At 36.9% G+C, this 22,493-nt stretch overlaps 1 protein-coding gene across 2 annotated transcripts in view; it reads left to right on the plus strand.

The window, feature by feature from the left end:
- The window catches only part of MYBPC3 (myosin binding protein C3), a 48,910-nt gene that overhangs the window by 4,892 nt on the left and 21,525 nt on the right, over window positions 1–22,493 (plus strand). The window contains exons 2-17 of one of the 2 annotated variants that reach the window (XM_015864288.2): window positions 2,679–2,945; window positions 4,726–4,821; window positions 5,068–5,154; window positions 5,303–5,451; window positions 6,399–6,516; window positions 7,292–7,340; window positions 8,133–8,177; window positions 9,999–10,055; window positions 10,824–10,826; window positions 15,153–15,176; window positions 15,775–15,941; window positions 16,766–16,898; window positions 17,137–17,139; window positions 17,597–17,721; window positions 18,280–18,385; window positions 21,964–22,130. In XM_015864288.2, the coding sequence (XP_015719774.1) occupies window positions 2,679–2,945; window positions 4,726–4,821; window positions 5,068–5,154; window positions 5,303–5,451; window positions 6,399–6,516; window positions 7,292–7,340; window positions 8,133–8,177; window positions 9,999–10,055; window positions 10,824–10,826; window positions 15,153–15,176; window positions 15,775–15,941; window positions 16,766–16,898; window positions 17,137–17,139; window positions 17,597–17,721; window positions 18,280–18,385; window positions 21,964–22,130 (1,596 nt within the window). The remainder of the gene's footprint in view (window positions 1–2,678; window positions 2,946–4,725; window positions 4,822–5,067; window positions 5,155–5,302; window positions 5,452–6,398; window positions 6,517–7,291; window positions 7,341–8,132; window positions 8,178–9,998; window positions 10,056–10,823; window positions 10,827–15,152; window positions 15,177–15,774; window positions 15,942–16,765; window positions 16,899–17,136; window positions 17,140–17,596; window positions 17,722–18,279; window positions 18,386–21,963; window positions 22,131–22,493) is intronic. The other variant, XM_015864289.2, reaches the window with a different exon arrangement.

The raw sequence follows: 22,493 nt of genomic DNA on the forward strand, positions 1-22,493 counted from the left end.
GCTACAGTCGCATGAAGGGAAAAAAAAGTATCTGGAAGTCAGATACATTTGTTACCCAAGATAGCAGACAGAGGGAAGGAGGCTAAGCATAGCTGATCTCTCACTTTGCCTTCTTTTGCTAAGGTGCCCATTCCCCCCTGGAACGGGAAAGGATGGAATTCCCAGCACATGCTTGTCCAGAAGCTTCTTTAAAAAAATAATTTATTTTAAAATCTTCAGCCTTACATTCCTACTTTTCTGCTGCATGCAAATAACAGCAGAAAATGAAAGGGAACAGAGGTGCATATACAGAGAGACACTGCTATTCACCCACTAAAAATCTGGTGCAAGACAAAGGCTCTTACAGTCTCCTTTATCTCTGAAAAATGTGGGTTCTCAGGAATGGTTCTTCCTTTATTCTCACGGAAGTTCTTGGTACTTTCCAGTTATATGCTTCAATGGAAATATGCACAATCATTTCAAGCAGGAATCCAAATCAATTAGACTTTTGGCAGGGAAAAGAAAGGAAGAAAGAAAAAGACAGGGAGAATTACTTGTAAACTTCCACCTAAGTATCTGGATTTTCCCCAAGTCAGAGATACGCTGTGGCTGTGGGGATTTCTTACTGTGCATATAATTCTGTCCAGCAATTTTTTTTGTTGTTGTTCATGAGCCATCTAAGTGAGCATGTCTTGAAATATTCAGAGAGAGGAACATTTGCAGGCCACACTGCTGTTCAGTAATTAATATATTTATAGACTCTTTTGTGCTTAAATAGAACAGTGATGGTGATAGCACGCGGAGGGAAGAAAAGGCCAATTTGCCACCATATCTCTAGTCACAGGGAGAGAAGCCAGCTAGTGGTTAGCCTGAGTGTTGCAGGAGTGAGTCCCAGAGCTCACTTAGCTCTGCACTGGGTGGCTGCATGGACAACTTCAATCATTTTCCCAGTTCCTTGCATTTGAGTTGCTACCTACAATAGCACTCGCACATCTAGTCACAGTTACAGACTGCATCAAGGTATACTCTGGTGAGGCAATATTTACTGAAGTGCAGAACTCTATTCAAAGGATGTGCAATTGGTAACAAGCATCTGAGTATTATGCTAAAGTACAGAGCACTACTATCTTTATAGTACTGTATTCTTTTAAGGGCAATTATATCAGTTGCAGGCCTGAAATAAAGTAAGCGCATGCAGGGATATTCCATTCCCAGTGGAAACTTCACACACACGCAGAATACAAAAGGAGCTCATTTGAAGCTGCAACAGGCTCAGGGCAAAATAGATTTGTTTTCTCATGAAATTAGAAAATGAAAGAAAATAGAAGGGGAAAAAGAAAGAAAAACATATTGTAGGACTTCACATAACAAAGGAAAGCAAAAATATATTACAACCTAAATTTGGGTATTATTTGCAAGTCACTTTAAAGATGCTTAAGTATCAAGTAAATTCTTTGCAAAGCAATGCCAGAAGAGTGTCTAGTATTATGACAACGGCCCAAATAGCATCAGATGAAATTCTTGCAGGTGTAACCCTACTGAGGTCAGTTAAGTTACGCAGTCTGGCATATGGCACAGGAATAGAGATTTTGTGCAGATGGTATTATTAGAAACATACCATTTATTCTAACTAAAGCACCTGTTTGAACACAAGTATGAACAACTTCTTTAAGAATATATCCTTCCATGCTACGTTCCTTTTTTATAAAGTAAAATCAAAAGTTTAAGGCTAACTATTATTCTGATGTTTAGGAAAGTTACTGCTGTTGTCCAAGTAGTAGAGCCACAGGTAATTTGCAGCAGAGGTAACAGATATAACCAAAAATGATAGAATTAATAATATTATATAAAAGCATGGTTATCAAAGAGTAAGTCAATAAAAAAATATGACTAATTATACACAAGAAACATTTAATGCACAAATCGGAGTGTTACAGGTATTTTTATACACTTGTTTTGTATTAAATACCAGTATTTACACAGTATAAAATAACATTTTTATATTGGTACTTTTAAGCATAGTGAGGGGCAATTTGCAAAAGATAACAGAATTCATTAAAATGAAAACACAAAAATGAAAAGTTTGTTTCAAAATAAAGTTTAGAAAATCTAATAATTCTCTGCAAGGGAAATGGTAAAGTAAGTTACCTCATCAAAACCCACAATTGGAAAAATTACTATGGGTATCTTAATCACAATACACGGCTTGCTTTCAAATTCCCACCTATTGTGGTTCTTCAATTGCATATGAGCCAAAACACATTATTTGGTTCATGCATGTTCATCCCGTGTATTAGTAATTCAATTATCTCTCATTATGAGCATCATAAGAGCTCCTTACAACAGAAGAAATATTTTCATCCATCTTGTAATTCATTAGAAAACCAGTTGTCATCAAATACTACATAGGAAAGCACTTTACTACTGTATTTGGTGTATTCCATATATTAAATCTCAATGCAAGCAACACTTCATACTATTAAGCTGGGATAAAATATAGACAATATGGAGAAATCTCAGTCAGAATGGAGTAAACACAGAGACAATTCCACAGCTTCTCTGTGGAAAGCACTATAATTTATATCTTGCATGGGCAGATGGGAGAGAAAGGAGACAGCTGTTGCAGCCACAACAGCTGACTACACCAGATACGCCACAATTGCAAAACAGATTTTAGTGAGCCTTCTCTCTTTTTTTAGCCTCTGCCTTTACCAAGAAGCCGAAGACAACAGAGGTGACAGCCGGAAGCACAGCTGTGTTTGAAGCAGAGACAGAAAAAACTGGCATCAAGGTGAAATGGCAGCGAGCTGGCACAGAAATTACTGACAGTGAGAAATATACTATCAAGGCAGAAGGGAAAAAGCATTCACTGACAATCAATAATGTAGGAAAAGAAGACGATGTGACATACGCTGTAATAGCTGGAACTTCCAAGGTCAAATTTGAACTGAAGGTCAAAGAACCAGGTACAGTGTTTCCTAAGCAATTCTATTCCGTCAGTACTTCCAGGCTCAAGTTCAAAATTCATAAATAAGGCCCATAAAACTAACTTGAAAAAGTAAAATTACTCTACCAGCAAGACATCTGCTTTGCCACGTGATTTGAAGCTTCAGTAAGGTTTTAAAACATACTCAATATTAAGCAAAGGAAAACCTTTCCTGTGGCTAAGGCACACCATTCTTCTGATGACAGAAGTCCACACAGTTGAGATCTCAGAGGAAAATCTCAATGTTCTTCTTTACAGTTCACCTTCAAAAGCTTTCTTTCCCTCTAAAACTCTTAGTCTCCATTCAGCACTTCTAGAATTTTACTTTTTTATATTTTTTTCTTTTACTTTTGTTACAATGAATAAATAAGAAGTGGCAACTATATCATGATGTTAGTGAGTTCTTCTGGTCATCCGAAAAGATGCTCACAAATACTTAACAGAAGACACGATATCCTGTTCCAACAACAGTGCATGAAAGATTATGAGAAAGGGTAATCCTAGTATGGATTAGGGCAATTTAACAGTTGTCAGAGCGTGTAACAGCATGTTCTTGCTGCCTTTCTCACCAACAAAATAAAAAGGTAAATATTATACTAGTTATGTTGTTCTCACTGTCTTTTAGGTTAGTTCCAGACAGAACGTGCTACATGTAGACAGCCTCAAATAGCAGCGTCACTGAATTTAGAATTGCAATTGTGGTCTAAAAGATCTATGCCTTTTACAAACAGAAATTGGTAAAAGACATCAGGATGCCAAAATGAAACAACTTTCCTGTATTTGTTATATACTCATGCCTCAAAATCAGCCTTTTCTAAATAGTTACACATCAAAGTTATAAAAGCATCTCTCAGGTACGGTCTTGTTTTTCAGACCTTAGTAAAATTAAAGCATAAAGAATAACTAACTGGATTAGCCATTGTTATTTTCAAAAGCAATAACCACTTAGCTTTTCATTATCGAAACTGTAGAAAGTGTCTCCTCACCTGTCCAGACACAACCACTTCCCTTTGTTTCAAAGGAGCCACTCAAATTATTCTCTGGCACAACATTGCCAGATACCTCTGGTGAAAAGACACAGCAAAAACTGCACATGAGACTTAAGTGAGGGGTAAGCAAGGCCCTTTGGAAGTTTATTTGCTACCTTGGGGGGAAAAATATTTCAGCAATTAAATCAGTTCAGGAAAATTCTACCTCCCTTCCTCTGTCATAGTTGCTCATTCTTCAAATATCTCTATGTTCAAGTATTTCTACCTTCTCTACTTCCCCAAATGAACTTGCATAAATGTGTGTAAGATGATACTTTTAACTGAGGGGACAAATTTCCAGAGGAGCAAATGATAGAGGGAATTTTAAAATACTTTCTCTGTACTGATTGCAAATGGTGTGTAGATCTTCTCCCAGACTACCAGATCTGCTGTGTTTAGAGCATCACATTCACACACAGAATCAAGTGAAATCTCACAAAAAACAAAGTCTTCAGAAAAGCTGAAACTGCATCACTTTTCACTACCTTTTCTATTTTTTTCTATAACTGAGGCTAACAGTAGCACTAATCACCAGCTGACAAGTTCCTGCCTATCAGGAACATAAAATTAAGAAGTTCAGATATCAGTTCTTTCCCAGCTCAGCAAAGAGCCTTAACATCCAGCTGTCAGTAGGCACCTTCTCCTAGCAGCAAATCTTCTAAATTCCAGAAAATTTAGAAGATTTATTCAGAAAGAAACCATTCTGTAACTTAGGTTTATATTCCTTTGCAGAAAAGAGTGAGCCAGTTGCTCCTGCTGAAGCTTCTCCTGCCCCACCTGCCTCAGAGTTGCCTGCTCCACCAGTAGAAAGCAACCAAAACCCAGAAGGTAATAAAGAACTGCTGCTGTTACTTTAAGCGTGGTACATTAACAGAAGGGAAGAACTAGGACAGGAAATCCTTGCAGTAAGTGAGGTAGACACCAGGAGAATGCTAGTATTAGATGACAGAACAATTAATCTCAGAGATAGAAGAAATATACTGAGACATTTTGAAATGACTTAAATTTATTGTATAGGCCATAACAGAAGCCGATGCAGGAAGTCCTAATTACTAATTCTTGTGTTTGATGCAGTTCCACCTGCTGAGACAAAACCAGAAGAGCCTGTAGATCCTATTGGGCTCTTTGTGACACGTCCTCAGGATGGAGAAGTTACTGTTGGTGAGTACAAAATCTAAGTCAAGTGGTTGCAGACTGCATCTGCTGCCTGATTGTTTAGCTCTCCACCAAGGGATTACTGCAGTGACCTAAAAGATATACTAAACAAAACATTGCTCATAATCTCATTTTATCCTACTTGCCTTACAAGGTGGAAACATCACTTTCACTGCCGTAGTTGCAGGTGAGAGCCTGCTGAAGAAACCATCAGTGAAATGGTTCAAAGGAAAGTGGATGGACCTGGCAAGCAAAGTGGGGAAACATCTCCAGCTGCATGACAACTATGACAGAAACAATAAGGTACAACTGGTAGCATAAGGTTCTCAGCCTTCTACATATTGATTTTAATGTGGGGAAAATATACAATTATCTAGAAATGTTTTAATACTGAGGTACCCAAGGCTCCACACACTGTTATATTTATGCCTGCACATCTATGCTTTGACTGTGCAGACATGAGACAAGCACTATATCCAGACTCTTTCATTTACTTTATCTATGATGAAATGAAAAAAATATATAGAGGACTGGAAAAGTATTCTTATGCATAATGTTCTACCTTCCTCTCAAGTAATAAATTCTGATTATATTTGAGAGAAAATAAATCAGGCATATTTACACATGATCTGTCATATTTCTATACAGATTAAGCATTCAGCTATTTATGTTGGAATTTACTTTTCTCTAGACTAATTTAAGTAGATAAGCAATTTCTTCCACAAAAATGTCCAGGGATACACATGAGGAACATAAGAGAGCCTGAGCCATGGCTTCTCATCCTATGTGCTAAACGAAGCACTATCACCCTCTCCTGGATGGAACAGGACAGACTTGTTCACAAGTAAAAGAGGCACTAATTTTGCTGAATTTTTAAATGTACTTCATATATTTTGGATAGAGGCTGTATTTGAGTAGTGAAAGCTCTACTGCTGTTTCTAATGTACAAGAAGTTACCATATGTAATGACTGCACACACCAGTGTGTCAGTATAGTTTGCTAATAGAACATTACATTCACTTACAGATGACCCATACCAATCATACTCTTGCTGCTCTCGTTGAAATAGGAATATGTAATTTTTATGACAGTAATGTGTTACACACTCAGGACATTTGTAATTCTAAAAGGAAATGAAAATATTTCATCATTTGTCTATTTGCTTTTATGCCTTAAATGCTGTTTTCTCTCTCCCTCCCTCAGCATTTCATTTTCTAACCTGCAAAATGTACCAATGGTCTCTGTTCTAGGTGTACACATTTGAAATGGAAATCATAGAAGCAAATATGACTTTTGCAGGAGGGTACAGATGTGAGGTGTCTACCAAGGACAAGTTTGACAGTTCCAGTTTCAACCTGATAGTCAATGGTAAGATGAACTCCTGCCACCTTCTTTCTTACTTGTATTTTTTTTTCCTTTCTGTTTGTTCATCAACAGTTCCTTCTGGCACAAAGCAGTAACTAGACAATAATCTGAAGAATAGATCTAAAGAGCTTACACTTGCATAGGCCTATTGATAAGAACTGGAATGGGTTGGCAGAGGTTTAGAGCATTAGAAGGAAAACTTGGATGTCACTCAAGTCAAAACTGGAATGCTCTTAAAGACAGTACACAGCAAGGTACAAAGCAGCCCAACTGCTCTATGGCTTTTTGCTGATTTCAGGAGATTAGAACAGAGCAAACAGGTTAATTCTATGCAATATCCTATGTGCAGTTTCTGTCCATCATTACCTTATTGCCAGGAATTTACCTTTGCGTTCAGGGAGTGAATAATAATAGACAATTGTTTTCCAATAGTTTTCTCACTGGAGTTTCAAAATGATCTGTGAAGCTAGCACTGAAATAAACTTTACCATCAGAGGAATTAACAAACAAGAGGGAAGAGAATTTGTCATACTGCAGCCAATTATGGAGCATGAGACAGAATTAAACCACACATTAAACACCGCATGTTGAAAGCAAATCAGTGACAGTTATGTGCTTAAACCACTGCTTCAATCTTCCAATAAAAGACCGATCACAATTTACAATGTAAAAACTTCTGAATAAAATGACAAACTGAAAGGCTTTGTAAATAGCACTGTATTTTTGCATTGATTTGACTTGTCATCCCAGTCTTGTTTGTCACTCTTTGTCACATTAGAGGCACCAGTAAGTGGAGAAATGGATATTCGTGCTGCCTTCCGACGCACGTGAGTATGTACAATAGAAATCTGCATAAATTGGATTATATTTCCGTGGAGAATTCATTACTTTCCTAGACAAAGATTAATTAAAAGCAAAGCTTTTAATTGCCAACAAGCACTAAGATGGGGATGTCTATTAAAATATTTCTACTATTAAAATACTAAATAACATCTAGGAATCATTTAAATAATTTAGACCTTGTACTAGCATAACCATTATGCTTTTCTTAAGCATTCTTCTTTCTATGCTTTTATGGAATTGATAATGTCTAACATTTTATGAATTTTAGCATTAACACATCTGTTTTTTCATTGCTAAGTATTTCTTCTACCTTTGTGCAAGTTGGTTTCCATTTTAGTTTTTTAACGTACCAACAGATATCAAGTTCTTTAACATAGGGGAAAAATTAACTGTGGCAACTGCTTGAAGCTTTCCATACAAGTGCTATTTTTGCGTGAGATTTTATATAGGATTTTACATTCTATCACAAAAAACTAAAAAAGGTTTGCAAAACTTATCTACAGTCAAATGTAGCTATAAGTAGCTGACCAGCCTTGCAATGATGCCACAGAGAACATTCAGTGCACAGCTGCATTGTGTTCATTTCACTGCAGTGGAATTAGGCTTTCAAGAGTTTCTCACTAGAAGCATTAAAAGAATTATTTCATAATCATTTGGGAGTGAGTACGAGAGCAGCTTCAGGCTGCTCAGATTTTTAGCTCCCTCTTTAAGAAGGGAGCCAAGTATAAAATAGAACTACTGAAATCTGAAGCTCTGTGTTCGATACCCTCACTCAGGAGCCTGGCAGGAGCGGGCAGACGGATGACTTCAGCCTTTCTCAGGTAGTCTCTGACTGTGTCAGCAGACAAATTAAAGCCTAACAATGAACTGTCTCTCTCTGATCAGGAAAAGAAAAGGATTAAAGAAAAACAACACAGAACTGGATTCACTTTCTATTACAAACAATTTCCCAATAAATAATTGTTTATAGTATTTAGTACTACAGGACTCTAGAACATATGATAGTAAGTAGTGGCATAAGATACTGAAAACTGTAGCTTGATACTTCAGTGAGAGGCAGATTCATAAAAAAAACAAAAACAAACAGCATGTGTTTGGCAAGTTGTATCTTCACACAAACTTCAAATGATGTGCCCCTCTGTTCTACATCGTTCTCTCCAGACTGATCATACCCTAACCAAAATTTTCTTAACCAAACTTATCAACTCACATGCGTACAAAACTCTGTTTCCTGCCACACTCTCCACCCTAATTATCATCAAATTGCTCATCCTAACTCTTTTGGTCTTGATATCTTCTACACCAATTTAAAAAGTTTGAGATGACACTTAACTATGCATGCTAAAGCAATTATTAAAGCCATACCTTTAAGAAAAGCTAAACATCAATTGCTGGGCTTTCCTGAAAACCTGATTGTAATTACCATCTTGGAAGGAATAACATGACTAATTTCCCTCCCACCTCTAGATTCGGCATTCCTGAATATTTGATCACAAGGAGCCTTTTCAAAACTGGTGTTATAACAGCAATTTCTGTATATATTTTATGCCTGCAACCATTGAAAACCTGCTCAAAGCAGGGAACAAAGAGGCCAGAAATATACTTCCTTGCTTGAATGTTATAACAAAATTATCCTTTCTACTACTGTACTATCTTGAAAATAATCACAGAAGTAAAAAAAATGTACTTTCTTAATAGAAAGTTCTCACAGCTTATTTAAAACAGCAGTGATTAAAAATGAAACCATTTGCGAATTGTTATTTTTTTTCCTGCCAACCTTGCATTGTCAAACAGCACAAAAAACCTGGCTCTCCCTTCCCTTCTATCTTTATCACCAGTAAAATGCCCATGCTTTATCTGCTGAGGCCATTTTCTTACGTATTTTTATACTTGCTCATGTCGTATCAAGTTCCCCTTACATTCTATTTACATGTCTACAGACACTGATTTTTTCTGATGAAATCAGCACGGTGTGTTATTAGAGTCACCATTATTTCTACTATCACAAGTTCAGCTGAAAGAGTAATTTCTGTATATACATTAATTAAAGATCAGGTGTTATTACCAGAGGGATCAGGATGCTGTAGATGGCATCGCCAAATTCTTGTTCTCATAAATCAGTTCATCACAACATTATGTCATGGTACTTCTTGAGCCATTTAAAGCCCGACATGATTCAGATGACAGAATTCTTCCTTTTGCTCTCCCAATCACAAATGATGTGATACTTTTTTCTTTACAATGAACTCTGGAAACACAAGGAGACTAAATAATAATGATTTTTAAAAAGTTGGTATAATAGGAAAAATAATTGTCATTTTCATCTATAGAAATGCTGGTTCTGTACAGGCCCACACTATAAACAATACCCATATTCCTGAAGCTACAGCTTTCTAAAAGCACTAGAGAGTAAAAAGGAAAGCTTCTGAAACATCTCTAGGAAAGCAAACACATTCTACATCAGTAGGACCACCCAAATAATAACTTGTGCAATTCTCCTTAAAATCAGTAAATTTCTTAGACCTGCATGAAGGTCAGTACAGGCAAAGCACCTAATTAAGTCATCTGCCAGGTCAGAGCAAATTCAAAACTCTGTTTCCATTTATTTCTGAAACTAACTAAGTTTTTCTGTTACTACACAGCACCGAGGGACTTGATGAATCTGGAGAGTTGAATTTTAGTGCCCTACTCAAAAAGAGGTGAGTAAAAATTCATTAATTTCAGAGATATAAAATTATCAGCTTCTGCAGAATAACTCTGACAACATCAGATGTAGAGTAAGCAGAAGTTTCCTAAGTTTAGAATCCTTTTAGATTTTCTAAAGCAACTCCGGCTAGAGAAAAGATGACAGGTAATTGTAGCAGCTTCCACTGACACTGAGGATTTGCTGCATTTTTGCTGGGCTTACAATAGAGGGAAAAAAAAAAAAGGAAAGGAGTCCCCTCCTCCCCCCTGCCCAAGAAAAGCCTGGGACAAGGGCTTGTTTCCGCCAGCACTTTGCACTTCAAAAACTAAAATTACAATATATATATATATGTATATATANATATATATATATATATATATATATATATATATATATATATATATATATATATACATACAAGGCTGCCTTACTAAGAACACTTCTTGTCCTGGGTTTTTACAATACATGACAGGAAAGAGCCAGGAAGAGAAGCATTTTTATTAGATATTTAATGTTACTGTTGTTATTACACTGTACAGCTACGTATTACACAACATACCTATTTACTATATAGAGAAATTCCATGTTGTATATATTTTATACAACATATGTTACTATTTTGATCTTAAGTCTAATGTCTCTTTTTTACTTTCACTTTCTTTTTGTGAACTTTTCCTTCCTACTGTCACCCTTCTTTGGCACAACTGTCTTCACAACCTCTCCACTTGCATTTTTACCGCCTTCATAATCTGGATGTTTTGGATTCCACTGTTGGCAACAGAGAGTAAGATTTCTACTTCTTTTGATTATAAATGCATGGCTGACACTGAACATAGTTAACATTTAGTTTGAAACAATGCATGCATTTTTATCTTATGTGTATAACGTGACAAAAATTAGATAGCGTGAAATATTACCAGCTGCCAATTTCTGAGATAGAAATGCTTTTATACAGTCAGTAGAAACTAAGAGTAGGCCATTCAGTTCAAACCAGTGTATTTTCCCATCCTTTGTTCTTCACCAACACTTCCTTTTACAAGCATATATAAACAGCACTTCAACATACAATTTTTTCTCAATAAGCTGTTGCTTTGAATTCCTGTTATTATAGCAATTAAAAATAGGAAGCTCCTGTTGATCCCACGTCATCTGCCTGATCTACATGCTAGTGCCAATCAAATATGCTCTCAAGTTTTATTACACTCATCATTAAACATGTACAGTGAACATACTACTAAAGTCACTTATTCCACAAATATACGGACTTCTCCATTACAAAATAATTATTTCTATTTCAGGTAAAGTTTCCATTGCTCATTATCATCCATTACTTTTGGCATGCTTCTTTCTGATTATTGTCCATGGTCACTCTCCATTTCTGTCTCATGAAGTTTCTATAAATATTTGTCACAAGACTCATGTTTTGCATATATACATAGTCAATATAACTTTCCACAGTTCATAACTTAGTGAACTTGTGAAGGTCAGTTTCTGTTCAGGTGTTCCTGTCCCTACTTATGAGAAGCATTCTAACTTTACAAAGAATACAGAATTAAGCCATGCAGACATCTGAAGTAAGATGACTCTGGAAAGTAATAAAGCCTCAATAGCATTATAGCTAACTTGTCCAAAGCAAGCCTCACATTATATATGACCTCTGTAATATATCCAGCTAGAAGTGCATTCTGGTTTTGCAGTAACACCATGACCAGAACTCTCAAAGGGGTTGGCTAGAAAAAGAAACTACAACAATCAAACTTTCTTTATTCGATATTGATATCAAAGATTCTTGTTTCATCATGAACCCCAGAGAAGTATGAGACAAAAAGTGCAATACTTTTTTTTTTTTTCTGTTGTAATTCTAAAGTAAGGAAAATACACTTTCTGAATAACTGCAGTAACCAAAACTGAGAGCTCAAACATAGTAGTTGTACACATGTTCTAACTTCTACATGCAAAAAATAGAAAGAGAGAGAAAAATTGGTCATCTCTTTTTAAAAGTTTTGAATGAATGGAGGCCGACATAAAAAAAATTATTTGTTCCTAATTTCTTTTGGGCAAACACAGAACTCTAAAAAGTACCAAATATCACCAGTATTTCCAGCAATGTTCAATTTGATTATTTAACTATTCAATATTTGTTAGACTAAAATAACGTCACTGCATTCTATCAGTGTTTGTGACCCTTTGTGTGTTACAGGAAAGGTCAAAATTCAGCATTTTGGTAATTTAAGCACACTGATGCATTCACTGTTCTGGCTGTTCTTCACAGTTGCTTTAGAAGCAATTTGTGACTCCTTCAGACTTTGCTGAAGACTGCTCCTATGCTAAAGGAGAACTGAAAGGCATACAAACTTACCATGGAATGAAAGTGTTTTTCATTAGAATAGGACAGGTAAAAGGACCTCATGCTGAGGAACTTTCAAGAGCTATGCAGATTCAAAAAGAATTGAAGAATGTTCTTCCACCACTTCCGCTTTGTTCCTCCCTTTTTACAAGTGCCCTCAATCCACATTCCCTCTATAATAGGAAGAGCTTCTTATAATATATCTCCTATCGCTGTAATTTAATTAACTGGTGTTGACATACAGATGTCATGGGCCAAGGAGAGGTCACTGGGAAGAGGAAGGGAACAGCTGTCATAGAACTATTAAATGGGAAAGTGAGCAGAGACCTTGAAGGAGGTGACAGCTGACAGGGTCCATTCAGTTGACAGTAATGGGATAGGAAAGAACCATCTCTGGGATGTACAAAACTATTTTTAACCCTTCCACATATGTTTAAAACATATCAGCTGCATATTCCATTTACAGCAGATCCACTAAGCTCCATCTTAATGCTCCTAAGTGCATAGCTAACCTATGAGGTGATCACCCTTGATAAGGATCCCCAAAATCAGGGAGAGTAACTTAAGGGTGGGAGAAACATAGAGAGTCCAAATTCTCAGTTACTTTTCATACACCACTTAGTTCTTACTGATAGTGAAAGAGTACAGCCTATGTCTTTCTGGAATCAAAAATAACCTTTTAACAAACAAAATAGTGAGAAGGCATACTGGGATGGTGAAGCCCTTGGCTATACACAGAGAATGGATTTTATTTTTTTTCTTTTTGAAAACCCAGTTCAATGCTACACAAATGACAACATTTAACTTTTAGCACCATTTTGTTATGTACATGCAAGTTATAAGCTTTCTCCTCTAATTACTGTAAATACTAGGAGTTAGAAGTACTTCTATTTCTTTCATTTCCACTTCCACGCAACTAAGCAGTACTGCCAGATTTGAAAATGGGATTACACTGAGTAATGGAAAAGTCAAAGCAAAAATTAAGGAGGTCTTTTCAATAGTGAGATATATTCAGCCAGCCATGTCCAACCTGCAGTTCCTGCCCACTGCCTCCAGCAGTGCCTCCTCTTCCCCACAGAGGGGCCCCAGGGCACACACCCACTGCTAAGCAACAACCAAATCCTCAGTGCACTATTAACATCATGTTGATTGAAACCAGGGCACAGGGAGGGGATTGCTGTGCAGCACTGACTCGAGTGATGGCAAACAATTGTATGCATTTTGATATACTGGCTTAAACAAGTGCTCTGAACAGCAATGAATATCCAGCTGTGCTTTCAGGTTTGATAAAGGAGTTTGAGAAGAGGTTTTAAGATCAGAGAAAAAAAAAAAATAAAAAAATCAACACCGTTTTCAGTTCACATAAATACAAAACCTACACATTTTCATGTGGAACATACAGAGTTGCAATAAGATTTCAAGTAAAAAACGTGATCATGACTCTTCAAACTTTTATAAGCACTTTCTTAACAGAGAAAAACATCCTTTGCTTCACAGTCACACCTTATTCATGTCATTGCTTTTTGACAGTATGCACATTTGTCAAGTCAATATGAACAACTGTCAAGAACCGAACTACAAGAAGAGTAAAATTTCATTAAAAAAAATTTCTCATGAACACCTTGAGAGCTCACTAAGAATTGCAACCACTGCCACTGAACCAGACTGACACATTAGTTTCACAAAAACAAGGTCAAATATCCCATTAGCTTTATGCTTTCGTTCCCCTCCTTTTTTTTCCCCTTAAAAAAAAAAAAAAAAAAAAATTAAAAAAAAATCAAGAATTAAAATTCCAAGGAGTCCAAACTTCAGATACGGTATCAGCCCAGTGAGTGCTAGTGAGGACTTAGTGCTCAGTGAGTGCTAAACCACTCCACAGATAACATACATTGCATGCCATACTTCAGCTTTCATTCAGTGAGCTGAAACCCTCTTCTATTGTCTCCCTTCTCCTGTTCAGGAACTATAATGCTGGAAATGCTAAGCACTGACTGCAGTTCTTTAATAAACATCGTATTCTTGTTACAAATAAGACCATTTTGGTCAGTCACAGCACTGTTAGAAACATTTGGTTACACCTATGGCCTAGACTAACTACAGTCATGCTTTTTTAAGTAGTAATATTTCTCATAGACTAAAGGGACTGTTCTTTTCCTGAAAGAAATAACCCTCCATTGGATAACAGACAGATAATCCTTCCATAATTCTCTGCTTTTCTCAACACTGTCTGCTGCATAAGTGGTCTGCATGCTGGGGTTTACCGCTGTACATGACTTTGCTAAATGAGTGTGCTCTGCTGCAGTGGAATCTGCTTGCTCCTGGTAACATCAGAAACAGCTACCACAAGAAGATCATGAGAAGTAAAGAAAACATTACTACTTCCATCCATTCTCTGTTTATCAAGCAGTGGTAGGCAACAGATCCAAGAAGACAGCAAATTAGAGCTGCTTACATCCCTGTAAGGTCATTTGCCATCATTAGGAACAAGCAGAACTGCTTACACTTGTAATTTAGAACGCAGAATGGAACAGTACAAACTGAGTGAGGGAATTTCACGTCACTAGGGAATAGAATTTTCTTAAGGCTATTTCAGAATTTTTGCTAAGCACCTTCATCTCCCTGCTACTGAAAAACAGGCATGTTGGGCTAAAGGTAAAGATGACATTCATAGCTCTCTTGTATTAATGCATTATGCCCTCTTTCTTGCCTATCGGGATGCTGCATGCCTTTCCGAACACTGCTCTTCATCGTTCCTGAGTTCAGCAGTTTCTTGCGCACTGCAAATCGGTAAGATAATATGGGTTACACCAACTCCTTTTTCTGTTTGTGAATTTTTAAATAAAATAAGTATAATGGGGAAAAAACCAAACTTTTTCCAATATCTGAGAACCCCATTTTCAGCTGGTTTTGCTAAATCAAACACTAATTCTTCTGTAATCACCAGTTTTCTGGTTAAATCATAAAATACCACTGTAAATATTGTCTTATTTGCCAGTACACAACACTGCCTTTGCATTAAATAATAAGGTATTTTAATGATCTGACTGAATTAGCAAACAGGAAAAACATCCTGAGAAAGCTGCTTGTTTCTTGTTGAAACAAACCAATCGCCTTCTTTCTCAGGATATCGGTCTGCGTTGCTGTGTGTTTTGTGTACAGTCATCATAGAGCAGTAAGTTTCCTTGTGTTTCAATTACCTACTGTTAAGGGGAAAATAAAATCTACCTGCCTCGGCTATCAGACAGTAAATGCTCCAGGACAGCATTTGAATTTTAATCACCACAAATAAATATGGTTAAGTAAAACTAGTCAATTTCTTTAATTTTGATGATAATATAGTAAATATGGACTATCTGTTAAGAAATGGTTTCATCCTTTTTTGCAGAGGTGATGGAAAAAGTGATTCACAACCTGATGTTGATGTCTGGGAAATCCTGAGGAAAGCTCCTCCTTCTGAATATGAGAAAATTGCTTTTCAGTATGGTATCACAGATTTGCGTGGGATGCTGAAGCGCCTCAAACGCATTAAGAAGGAAGAGAAAAAAAGCACAGGTTGGCAAACTGTATTTCTTCCTAATACATATGTCAGTATATTCTTGTTTGGGAGTTCTTCATATATCAACTGGACAGCAGCCAGATAGAAAAGCATGAGCAATATGAGTGAGATACAGTTTCCTTTTCTAATTGTTTCATGGTCTTTATATGTAAAATATAGATAAGCAAAGATCAGAGCTGTGCCCAAGGCTCTGGTCTACTCTGCTCTGAAACTCTGGGCATTTTGAACCTCCTCATTCTACAGGTTTCTTCTGCTCTCACTCCTATCTTGAATACAAACCAAAACCAACCCAAAAACTGGTCAGTATGTCAGACATCAGTGATACATTTAAACAACTTAATTTCCATTGGGAAGGTTTCTTAAAAACATTTGAAGCGCAATACAATTGGGATTCTTGAGAGTTTTCTAGTCTTATCAAGTATTAATTAATTTTAATCATTAGTCTTAAAAGTCTGAAGCAGATAAGTTAAATTGCCTTTCCTTAGTACTGACAAGATTCTTATCCTCCTCCTAGACACACTTCCCCATAACTTCCCTTAGAATATGCTGAAATACATATTTACAACTATTTGAAATGTTTTACTTGGCTCATTCTACCTTATAATGCACGCTTTCATCCTACAGACAGCACAAGAACAGACAAAAGAAAACTGTAAAAATGAAAACATGGATGCAGAAAGTAGAGAAGGTGGAGAAGGTTTAGGATGATACTAAACAAAAGGAAAGGAAATAAATGTTTGTTTTCCTGACAAGGATGCAATCATAGTGGTTATATATTTAAATGTATGTGTATTTTTTTTTAAATCATTATGCATCTTAGCATTCCTCAAGAAACTGGATCCTGCTTATCAAGTGGACAAAGGGCAAAAGATTAAATTAATGGTTGAAGTTGCCAATCCAGATGCTGATGTGAAATGGCTGAAGAATGGACAGGAGATCCAAGTGAGCGGCAGGTAAACTAGAAGTACAGGAAATATTGTAAGAAATGGGCTGCAGCATGGACAAAGTGGAAAAATAAGTTATTCTTAGAAAGATGAGAATAAAATAGGGAGAAATAAAATAAGGAGCTGTGAAGAAATCTACATATTACATAAACTTGGAGCCAGTTTACTGTTCTCATGGCTGTTTCTTTTCTTCCCTGTGCACTATATTTCTACATGTGGAATGGGATACTCACATCTACCTACCTAGCAAGTAAGTCCTCTGATTATGCTCTTCTGTTTGTGTATCCATAGTTCAAAATGACTTTTGTATGATATGGGATATACTTCACTGTAGCTTGTTTGCAAAACCAGTGTTTTGGTGCTAGAGCAGTGACAAGTAATTTTAATAGTAGTCACGTCTGCTGTATGGCTGTGTTAGAAAAGCATCCAGACTAACCAGCATACCAACAGCATTCGCAGGAGTTTGTATGTGTCAGTTTAGTATGAAGAGCTCTCCAGAATTCCCTGTGCTCATTTGTCAGATTTGTCAAATTTCTCATGCTTCCATTCACTGTGCTAGGACACAGATACAGGGTTTAAGTCTTTACATATCTTGCCACTGACATGAGAATAAGTGTGGAGCTTTCTTCTCTGCCTGGCAGAGGAAGACACCAATTGAGTCCAGAAGAGAAACACTCTGATAATTACACTTACATTCTTTTTTTCAGATACATTTTTGAGGCCATTGGGAATAAGAGAATATTGACCATAAACCACTGCTCTCTGGCTGATGATGCAGCCTATGAATGTGTGGTAGGTGAGGAGAAGAGCTTCACAGAATTATTTGTAAAAGGTGAGCTACTGCAGATAAAAGAAAGAGATCCCCACTAACATTTGGGCGCATTAATCTCAAATGAAATTCTCAAATATATGAGCAAAATCTGAGCTCTATTAAAGCAAGGATTTTTCTTAAAGTTAAATAAAGAAAGACTTGCCCAGTAGCTGCATCTGAGAAAGCACAGAGAAAGAGCACAATAATTATTATCATTAATTCTCATTTGGAAATTATCCATGTTTACCAACAATAGGGGGTAGAAACTTACTTTAATAATTATGATTCCACTCGAGAGAAATACGTACCTCAGTCTTCAAAAGAAGATCAGGTAGTTCAGAAAACTAACATAACTAGCTTAGAATTTTGAAATATAAATGAAAACTGATTATCTCGTGTTTGCATTTTGTCTCACAAACCAAGTATCAAGAGATCATCTGATGACGCTGATAGCATGATCCAGAACAGGGGGTATCACTTTTTATTCTGCCAGGGGTTCTTCCTGCAGAGTGACTGAGATTTACCTGTGGTGTTCAGTCTCTCCTAACACTGTTTTAATAAAGGTCTCTTCATTTCCAGAACCCCCAATCCTGATCACTCACCCCCTGGAGGATCAAATGGTGATGGTTGGAGAGAGAGTGGAGTTTGAGTGTGAAGTGTCTGAGGAAGGAGCTACTGTGAAATGGTAAGGAAAGAGGAAAGAAAGAAACATAAAACTACAACAAGCAGTAAACAAACATAAAAACAAAAGGATCAGTGTTTTTGGAGAAGAGCTGTGGGATAAAAAGAATAAAGACATCCTACAACACTGATCTCAGGGAAAAAAAAAAGAAAATTATCACCATCCTATATTTCAAACACTGAAGAAGAATTGAGAGGCCAGAAGGTTACAGGCAACAAATTAAGTGTAGACATTTTATAGTCTCTAGAATTTCTTTTTCTGCACCTACAGGATGCTACTGACTCTACCAAGCAGTTAATTAAGTTTCCTAAATGTTTGACAGCAATATCTAAGTACTGCGCAGATTAATCAGATCTACATTGGGATGAGCGCTGATCTTCTCAGCTGCAACTAGATTTTTTCACATCAGTAAAAAGTCAGAGTCTGCTGACACAGAGAGGGAAGGTCATTGACTGATTTTAACATATTCATTGTGGTGATCCTGCAAAGCCGGTCATTATGCGTAAGCAGCGAGTGGGATTAAGATGACAAACATTGTGGCCATAGAGTCCACTTGGCTGGACATTCCAGCTGAGGGGAAGCTGGAAGGTTTGTAATGCTCAAGCAGGCACAACAGGCAGTCCTCACATACCAGGCCTTATGCACACTGTTCTCACTTCATTTCTCTACCAGATGAAATTCTCTTGTGCTTGTTAACAGCTTCAAGCACATGGTTATCAAATGTTCCCACAGCACCCATTACATTCCTGAAAAGTGCTTTTGCTCATCTTCTCTCCCAAAGGAAGGAACTGAGAATTTAAATAGAGCCCAAGAGCTGTTACAACATATGCATTTCACTATTTAAACCACAAGCACAGGCACACACACGCTATTGTTCAGGAAGTGTTTACAGACGCCTGGTCACAAGAGATGGAGACAACCATATCTGTCCCTCAGAGCACAGTGCAGCTGCCACACTTTGATCCTGTGCCTTTGAACAACTCCCATACATCTTGCCGAGCTGTTATCAGTGGGATGGGCATTTGGTGTGTGACAAGGGCAAAGGAGCAGCTGTCTGCCTGAAATGCAGCAAGTGGTCAGAGAAACTCTTCAATGCATAGCAACAGAAAACAGAGCAGTTAGGCATTTATACTGCACTTCACCATTTTTACGTGAGGCTCAGTCAATGCTCTTTGGCAACAAAGACTAGAGAAAGAAAAGTCCTGGAAAAACATAAAACATGGTGTGGAAAAAGAATTCCAGTTCCACATCCTGTCAGGGAAATGCTCAACAGTTTCAGCAAAGTAACAGACAGTAACTAAAGGAACCTGTTACAGCTCTTGTAGCCTCCTTTAAACCTAGGAGATGAAGTCACAAGCACATGAACAAGGAAATATGTGACTTGCACAGGATTTAAGAGGCCTCTAGCATTTCCCTCAGACTAAGGATTAGAGAATTCATCACATGAGCCTCTTCTAGTAAACAGGAAAGAATGTTCTCACAATCATCTGCAAAGATTTCATGTTATTCTTACAAAATACTACAGAGCAGTTATTTCTAAACTTCAAATGGAAGGAGTAAAATTCTTGAAGAAAAAGATGTAATGAAATACATAGTTTTGACTTGTTTTTTTTTCATGGCTGAATGCTGGAGCAAAGAGCTCCAATGAAAACAAACTATAGCAAAGTCATAATAGCAATAAATCTCTGTGCACCCACTATTACGTAGTTTCTCTGTCACTGTAAGTAATTTATGGTGGTCTTTTAACCAACACTTCCACTGTTCTATAGAATCTTCCTGTTACACCTTAGTTATCAGTTAACCTTACTGCTTCACTGCTTGTTGCCAAAGGACCGTAATAATACTATATAAAAAGGTTTTCCTTTTATACTGCATCTGTATAATATTTTAAATCAGGCTCCCTTTCAAGGTTTATAGTTTTACCATTCCACTATTTTCAGGGCACTCCTAAATCAAACAAAAGATAAAAATACTATTCTCATCATGGGGCTTTAAGGACACTGTTCAATGCAAACATTCTATTTTCATTATTTAGGCAAGATTTCAAGCGATCTCATTCTTTCTAAAGGGCTAGAATAGAGCACTGAGATAGCTTTAATGAGACACATTAAAAACACCACTGAACTAAATCAAAAATTCATCTTTGAAACACTGACCAGTGTGTGTGCCTGTTTTTGTCACAGCAGCATGTGGAATTTCTGGGTTACAGTACATTCTCAGAGTTCAAAGGTTTATACATTACAGTATGGCATTTCCTTCAGAACTAACTGCATACACAAGACCATCAGCTCAGGAGAACACCATGCAGGTGATCTCAAGGCTCTTGCCACTCAGCAAGCAAAGAATATTATCTTGACATAACACTACATACTGCCTATAACAATCACATGAAACATGTTATGTTACCTTCTTTACTATTGTTGTAGCCCTGTGATTTGGAAAGCCATGGTTTTCTGCTGCAACTGTAGTTTCCAATAAGCTGTGCTCTGAAAAACTGTTAGGAAGGGATAAACTGCATATTTTGAAAGGTGGTTTCAATAGGTACATCTATACAACAAACTGCAGGATTCGTGCAGCTGCTTAAGGCTTCAGTCTGTGATTTGCTTCAGACTGACACATAGATTGTGTACATCTACTTAGAGATCAGATACAGTGTGTTGTAATGCACCTGCACTGCAATTTTCTATCCTATGAGCACATGTTAATCTGAGTGGCCAGCCAAAAAAAGAGATCAACAACACAAGACAGAAAGCAGCTTCTTGTTATACTGAAAGCATAAGAAAACATTTTACATACTGCAGAGGTATTCAAGTACTATGAATATTTTCAAGTAACGATAAAAAAAAAATGCTACAAAAGAAGAAAGTTGAAGAATTTTTTTTGAGCTGATGTCATTTAGGATTAGGAACAGGACAGCTTTAGAAAGTCTAATGTATTTTTGTGTGACCTTGACTAAACAGCTCGAATCCTCTCTGCTTGTTTCCCTTAATGATGATTGGAAATTACAATAATTAGATTTCCTCTCAGGCTGCACCGTGAAGCTTTATTTAGAATGTCTTAAATACATGGTAGCATCCCTGAGTGGAAAGAACTATAAAAATTTCAAATATATCATTTAAAGTCCTTTTTTTTTTTTTTTTTTTTTTTCCTTTTACTGATGCCCAGAGATGATTAAATTATAACAACTACAATTCACATTAGAAAAATTAAGTCCTTATTACCTTATAGAAGAGCTTTTAAGGTTATACTTTCACTGCTAGTAAGGTGTTTCTTCATAGCTATGTTTTCTACAGCATTTAATATACTGTTATGTATCTACAGCACATGGATAATACGAAACAAGAAATTTCCTGTGAGTGAACTCTCTTGGAATAGAAATCAAATAACCAGCAAACATGAATGGTCAAGCTAGTAGGATTCTGTTCCCTAGCAGTTCTGGTTCTGCTAGCATTTGTGAAATAGTCTCTTTATTACTAACTTTAAATTTTATAGATTCAATTTATCTTGTGACTTTCAACACTGAGCTAACTCTTACCTCTTCCATCCTTAGAAAAATGACTCAACATTGTTTGGGATTGCAGGGAGAAGGATGGAGTTGAGCTGACACGGGAAGAAACATTCAAATACAGATTTAAGAAAGATGGAAAAAAGCAGTATCTAATCATTAATGAGTCAACCAAGGAGGACAGTGGACACTACACAGTGAAGACAAATGGTGGGGTATCGGTTGCTGAACTAATTGTACAAGGTAAGTGCAGATAATATTATAGAAGCTGGAAAGCGAAAACAGACTGAAGGTAACCTTCTCAAGTATAGCGGAGAGGGGCAGGAAAAGCCTCACACCATGGCCAGAGGTGGGAGGGGAGGGGAAGAGGAGAGGAAAGGGGAAGTACTTCAGCAGTTGTATAAGGTCTGATAATAGAGAAGAGACTTCAAGGGGAACTCAGACCTACATGCCAGATGTATCAGACACTGATACTAACAGGTGCTTAGCTATCAGTCCTGTTAGGGCCTCTCATGCTGTGGATTCCCCTTCATATTTCACCTTTTCACAAAGAGCCCTAGTTTTTGTACTCAGTAGAGCCATATCAGCTACTCATTAACAGAGCTA

This window comes from Coturnix japonica, chromosome 5 (genome assembly GCF_001577835.2).
Source record: "Coturnix japonica isolate 7356 chromosome 5, Coturnix japonica 2.1, whole genome shotgun sequence".
NCBI classification, from domain to species: Eukaryota; Metazoa; Chordata; class Aves; order Galliformes; family Phasianidae; genus Coturnix; species Coturnix japonica.